The sequence below is a fragment of the Trachypithecus francoisi genome, unplaced genomic scaffold, assembly GCF_009764315.1.
Source record: "Trachypithecus francoisi isolate TF-2019V2 unplaced genomic scaffold, Tfra_2.0 Lachesis_group13, whole genome shotgun sequence".
In the NCBI taxonomy this organism is placed as follows: Eukaryota; Metazoa; Chordata; class Mammalia; order Primates; family Cercopithecidae; genus Trachypithecus; species Trachypithecus francoisi.
This window is the reverse complement of record NW_022681458.1, coordinates 107902233-107908932: the sequence shown is the minus strand read 5'-3', so window position 1 is coordinate 107908932 and position 6700 is coordinate 107902233. Positions and strand designations below refer to the sequence as shown.

The 6700-nt window shown below is 35.9% G+C and overlaps 1 protein-coding gene across 1 annotated transcript in view; it reads right to left on the bottom strand.

The window, feature by feature from the left end:
* Positions 1–1126: 1126 nt before the first annotated feature.
* The window catches only part of DARS1 (aspartyl-tRNA synthetase 1), an 85095-nt gene continuing 79521 nt past the window's right edge, over positions 1127–6700 (bottom strand). Inside the window, exons 15-16 of the mRNA XM_033231651.1 lie at positions 6550–6621; positions 1127–1848 (exon numbers count right to left, since the gene is read on the bottom strand). Coding sequence (XP_033087542.1) covers positions 1757–1848; positions 6550–6621 — 164 coding nt within the window. The 3' untranslated portion in view covers positions 1127–1756. The remainder of the gene's footprint in view (positions 1849–6549; positions 6622–6700) is intronic.

Here is a 6700-nt window from a genome sequence, read left to right as displayed (position 1 = left end):
GAGGCACAGCGGCTCACACCTGTAATCCCAGCACTTTGGGAGGCGAAGGCAGATGGATCACTTGAGGCCAGATGGATCACTTCAAGACCAGACTGGGCAACATGGAGAAATCTTGTCTCTACCAAAATACAAAAATTAGCCAGTCTCATAACCTGGTCTCAAAACAAATACATAAAAATTAAAAAAAAAAAAAAAAAATTGAAGCAAATGTGATAGTGTTAAGATTTGCTAAGACTGGATAATAGGTACAAGAGTATTTTATCATGTTCTAATTTGGTCAGCATGTTTGAAAACCTTCACAATAAAAAAGATTACATCATTGTAAGACTTTACAAACTTTATTTTGAAACAAGCTATAATTATATGTAATTGAGAACAGCTCTGGGGCCAATATTATTGTACTATTTTAGGGCCTAGCAATTACATACTATAGAAAAAGATGGATATTCATTTTTTCTTGCTGTGGATTAAATTATGAAATACTTTTGGGGTGCCTTCTATATTTAAGGTATTCTGGTAGGATATGAAAGAAAAAAATAAGAACTGAATCTAAACTTTCAAAGACTACACAATCTAGATGGTAAACACTCCCTTTAACTTTCAAAAATAATGGGCAGATGTTTGTGGTCCAGGGGTAACTTCCTAACTTTTTGACCCTCCTATTTTTCTGCATATAATTTTTTCTTCCTGTACAGAAATATGTTTTGTTCCTGCCCAATATTTGTGGTTCATGTAAAATTAACATTGGCATCAACATTTGTAATAATCTAGAGGGAAAGTGCTTCTAATTGTAATTCTTACACAAAAATTTCTTTTTGATGGATAAGATGGGACTGTATTTTAGTGATGTTCACTAAGTATCAGTACCAGTTCCAGTTAAAAATGAAACAAAATTCTGCAATATATTTTAACCCATGTGAAATGAACTGTCAACCGACCCAAGCTGTCAACTTTAAGAACTCTATCTCTATGCCCATCTAAATATCTGAAATGAATACATGTTGACAACATATTCGTCTTCATTTATTTATATAAACCAGTTGTATATTTTTTCTTTTCCCAAATTATAAATGCCTAGCACCAGTTATAAAATCAGGTCACAAAGTTACACAAAAACAAACTATAATTAGCTTTAAAATTTTATTGAAATCCAAGTTTAGAATTTAACAATTTAATACAAGATTACACTGAATACTTTCTAACCAGTATTTTAGCCTGCTTTACATAATTTCTAGACATAACTTTTAAGAACTGATACTTTCTGATTAATTTTCCATGATATGCCAATTATACAATCATTAAAATTTCAGATGCTACCTGAATATTCTTATTCCAATGTCAGAATTTAAAAAAATAAGTTCAAATACTGAAAATCTAAGACATTAACACTGGGGCCCTTGTAATATAGAAAAGAAGAAAAGTTGTACAATCTTAACTGTTTAAAACTTGTAACATTTACTGTAGTAACAGAATATGAATTTTTAACATAACCATATGAATTTCTCAAGTATTTCCTACTGACGCACGTCTGAAGTTATAAAAATCTCTTTTAAACATATCTATATTGAATTACTCCAAAAATAACAGTGATACTTTAGGGCCTTGCAAATTTATTCTAGTGCATATTTTAAGTACCTAAAGTACAGCCTGTGCACTAGCAGGTTACTGGAAAGAGTAAGTGTGGCTTTCTTCTTTGTTTTTTTTGAGGGAGGGTCTCTCGCTCTGTCACACTGGAGTTCAGAGGCAAGTCGTGAATTTAAGGAGTGAGTCGTTTGGGATCACGAGGGAACATGGAGGTCTGACGAACATTATGCAATCCCAGAAACAGCATAGTCACTCTTTCCAACCCTGGGGAAGACAAAAATAATCATTAATTCCTTTCTGAAAATCTCTCAGGGTCTTACTTTGAACTATAAACATAAATATCATTGTTAAACTAAATACTTTTCCTTATTAGGAAAGAAAATGACTCCTATTATTTTGGGTTTATTTAAAATTGTTTTGAGTATTGATTCAGAAATAAAGATGCTGCTATAAATGAAAAGGACTAAGTAATATATCCTTAAGTGGTATGGAGTCTAAAATGTGAACCACAAAAATCTATATGAGCCAGGTGCGGTGGCTCAAGCCTGTAATCCCAGCACTTTGGGAGGCCAAGATGGGTGGATCACGAGGTCAGGAGATTGAGACCATCCTGGCGAATACGGTGAAACCCCGTCTCTACTAAAAAATACAAAAAATAAGCCAGGTGTGGTGGCGGGCGCCTGTAGTCCCAGCTACGCAGGAGGATGAGGCAGGAGAATGGCGTGAACCTGGGAGGCGGAGCTGCAGTGAGCCAAGATCGCGCCACCGCACTCCAGTGTGGGCGACAGAGTGAGACTCTGTCTCAAAAAAAAAAAAAAAAAACAACTATATGTTCAAAAACTATATGAATGAACAAAATCTATGATGTAAACAATAAGAAAAACAAAAGACTTTATAAGCTTGAACATTTCAAATGATACCACACTCTGATTATATAGTCCAGGCAACGAGGATCACAGCCATAAACTTGCTTAAGCAGTAATAGAAATATGCGAAAATTTATTGTAATTCTACAGACATTTAACATGGTGGACCCTATGATAAAAAGCTCTGGAGTACATTATTATACTAAGTGTTTTGACTGTAAAAAAGAAACTGATTTTTGAAAGGTGGTTAACAAGATTATGGTTCCTCCTTTCAATGGATTCTATGTAGAGATGTAAAAAGAATGAAAAAGCTCTTTAGCTATTGATAACAAGTTATAAGATACATTAAAGTATTTCTTCTCCATCTGGGCTCATATTTTAAAAAATGATACATTAAGTAAAAAATGCAAATTATTAAATGGTTTTTTTTTTTTTTTTTTTTTTTGAGACGGAGTCTGGCTCTGTCGCCCAGGCTGGAGTGCGGTGGCCGGATCTCAGTTCACTGCAAGCTCCGCCTCCCAGGTTCACGCCATTCTCCTGCCTCCGCCTCCCAAGTAGCTGGGACTACAGGCGCCCGCCACCTCGCCCGGCTAGTTTTTTGTATTCTTTAGTAGAGACGGGGTTTCACCGTATTAGCCAGGATGGTCTCGATCTCCTGACCTCCTGATCCGCCCGTCTCGGCCTCCCAAAGTGCTGGGATTACAGGCTTGAGCCACCGCGCCCGGCCTTAAATGGTTTATATATAATAGTATGCTACAATTTGTGTAAAAATATTTAAAGAAATGTGTGTGTCCTTTCGTATATGCAAAGATATCTTTGCAAAGGTAAGCTGAAAACTAGAAACAATGGTTTCCTGTAGGGAGGCGAATATGCAGTATTCTCCTTTTTCCTCCTCCAATTTAAAAAAGTGTTAAAATACATATAAAATCTACCATCGGAACCATTTTTAAGTGTCCAGTTTAGTAGTACCAAATACACTCACGATGTTGTGCAATCATCACTGTCATTCATCTCTACAACTCTTAAAAAAAATCATGTTTACATCCAGAGGAATGGGACTGCTGGGTCACATGGTATTTCCAGTTCTAAATCTTTGAGGAATCGCCATACTGTCTTCCACAATGGTTGAATTAATTTAAATTCCCACTAACAGTGTAAAAGCATTCCTATTTCTCTGCAACCTTGTCAGCATCTGTTGTTTCTCGACTTTTTAATAATCGCCATTCTAACTGGTGTGAGATGGTATCTCATTGTGGTTTTAATTTGCATTTCTCTAATGATCAGTGATGTTGAGCTTTTCTTCATGTTTGTTGACTGCATAAATGTCTTCTTTTGAGAAATGTCTGTTCATGTCCTTTGCCCACTTTTTAATGGGGTTGTTTTGCTTTTTTCTTGTAAATTTGAGTTCTTTGTGGATTCTGAATAATAAAGGTACATGCACGTGTATGTTCATTGCAGCACTATTCACAATAGCAAAGACATGGGATCAACCCAAATGCCCAATGACAGACTGGATAAAGAAAACGTAATACATATATACCATGGAATACTATGCAGCCACAAAAAGGAGTGAGATCATGTCCTTTGCAGGGACATGGATGAAGCTGAAGCCATTATCCTCAGCAAACTAACGCAGGAACAGAAAACCGAACACCACATGTTCTCACTTATAAGTGGGAGCTGAACAATGAGAACACATGGACACAGGGAGGGGAACAACACACACACTGGGGCCTGTTGGGAGGGTGGGGTGGGGGAGAGCATTAGGAAAAAGAGCGATGCATGCGGGGCTTAATACATAGGTGATGGGTTGACAGATGCAGCAAGCCCCTATGGCACACTTTTACCTACATAACAAATTTGCACATCCTGCACATGTATCCCGAAACTTAAAAAAGCAACAAAAAACCATATGTAATGACCTTAACTGGTGCTATTTATTTTTAAAAATTTGCCCAGCTTTATTGAGTTACAATTGACAAAAATTGTATGTATTTACAGTGTACAATGTGACACTCTGATACACTGTGAAATGATTAAATCAAGCTGATTAACTTATCTATCATCTTTCATACCTATATTTTTTGTGGAAAGAACATTTAAAATCTACTCTTTTAACAATTTTCAAGCATACATTATTACCTGCAGTCACAATGTAGAACAATGGATCTCCAGAACTTAATCATCCTAATTCAATCTTCATACCCTTAGACCAACTTCTCCCCATTCCAACAACCATTCTACTCTTTGTCTATGGGTTCAACTTTTAAAAGGTACCATATGTATGTGAGATCATGCAGTATTTGTCTTTCTGTGTCTGATTTGCTAATTTGTTTAGCATGATGTCTTCTAGGTTAATCCACATTGCTACAAATGACAGGATTTCCTTCTTTTTAAAGGCAGAGTGTTATTTCATTGTATAGATAAAATAGGTTGAGTATTCCTAATATGAAAATTCAAAATACTTCAAAATCTGAGACTTTTTGAATGCCAACATGATACTCAAAAACACAAACAAAAAAAACAAAAATGCTCACTGGAGCATTTCAGATTTCTAGATTTGGCATGTTTAACAGTAAGTACAATGCAAATATTATAAAATCTGAAAAAAAATCCAAAATCAGACATGCTTCTGGTCCCAAGCATTTTGGGTAAGGGATACTCAATCTATACTATACTTTCTTTATCCATTCATCCACTGATGGACACTAAGGTCATTTCTATATCTTGGCTATTGTAAATAATGCTGCATTGAACATGAGAGTGCACAAATCTCTTCAACATACTGATTTTATTTCCCTTGGTATATAAGACCAGAAAAGGAATTATTGAATCATATAGTAATTCTCATTGTAACGTTTAGAAGAATCTTCATGCTGTTTTTCCTAACAACTGTACCAATTTTACATTCCCTATTATACATGTCAACTATTTACAAATACGGATTCCCCTTTCTCCACATCCTCACCAACAATTATCCATTATCTTTTGGCTAACAGCCACAGGTGTGAGATGGTTATCTCACTGAGGTTTTAATTTATATTTCCCTAATGTTTAGTGATGTCGAGCATTTTTTTCCATATGCCTATTCGCGATTTAAATACAGGTTTTACATTTAGGCCTTTGATCCATTTTGAGTTTATTTTTGTATATGATGTTAGGTAAGTGTCTAATTTCAATCTTCTGCAAATGGACATCAGTTTTCTCTGTACCATCTATTGAAAAGACTGTCCCTCTACCAATTTTAATTTGAAAATTTTGTAAGTATATATTGTATTTTCCAAAAAACCCCAAAACAAACAACAAAAACTTCAATAAAACTATACATTCAAAAGTTTTAAGAATGTTTGAGGCCGGGCGCGGTGGCTCAAGCCTGTAATCCCAGCACTTTGGGAGGCCGAGTCGGGTGGATCACGAGGTCAGGAGATCGAGACCATCCTGGCTAACACGGTGAAACCCCGTCTCTACTAAAAAATACAAAAAACTAGCCGGGCGAGGTGGTGGGCGCCTGTAGTCCCAGCTGCTCGGGAGGCTGAGGCAGGAGAATGGCGTGAACCCGGGAGGCGGAGCTTGCAGTGAGCCGAGATCCGGCCACAGCACTCCAGCCTGGGCGACAGAGCGAGACTCCGTCTCAAAAAAAAAAAAAAAAAAAAAAAAAAAAGAATGTTTGATATGGACATCCAAAGATGAGTTAAATATTTACTGATTTTAAATTGCAGAGCAGTCCCTTACATATACTGTAGAAGTGTTCTTAAAGTCAATCAAGTGCTACATCTCAATAAAAACACTTAGCAGCTCTTTGAGCTATTTTAAGGTAGAGTTTTAATTTGAGCTAATGTGAATGAACTCACAGTAGCAAGAGAGAAAACAGGGTACTCCACTTACAAGGCATTTGGCTTCTAAAAACTCTTAAGAGAAAAAAAATGGCTAGAACTTTATGACAATAATATTTTAAAACACCCAAGTTAGCTGTTCATTTTGTTTCTTGGAAATCAAATTTTCACTTACGTCATAATTGACTTTTAAAAATTCTTGTAATTCAAATTTGTATTATACTTACAACTTACAAACTTATTTGTAAGCAATAACAGAATATTACCAATGCCTCCACCAGCATGAGGAGGAGCTCCAAAGCGGAAGGAATCAATGTAAGCCTTGATTTTCTCCAAATCTACAAAAAGACACAAAACAAAACAAAATGTAATTTATCATCTTATTTATCTTAAAAAATCACAAAAGCAATTACCGTT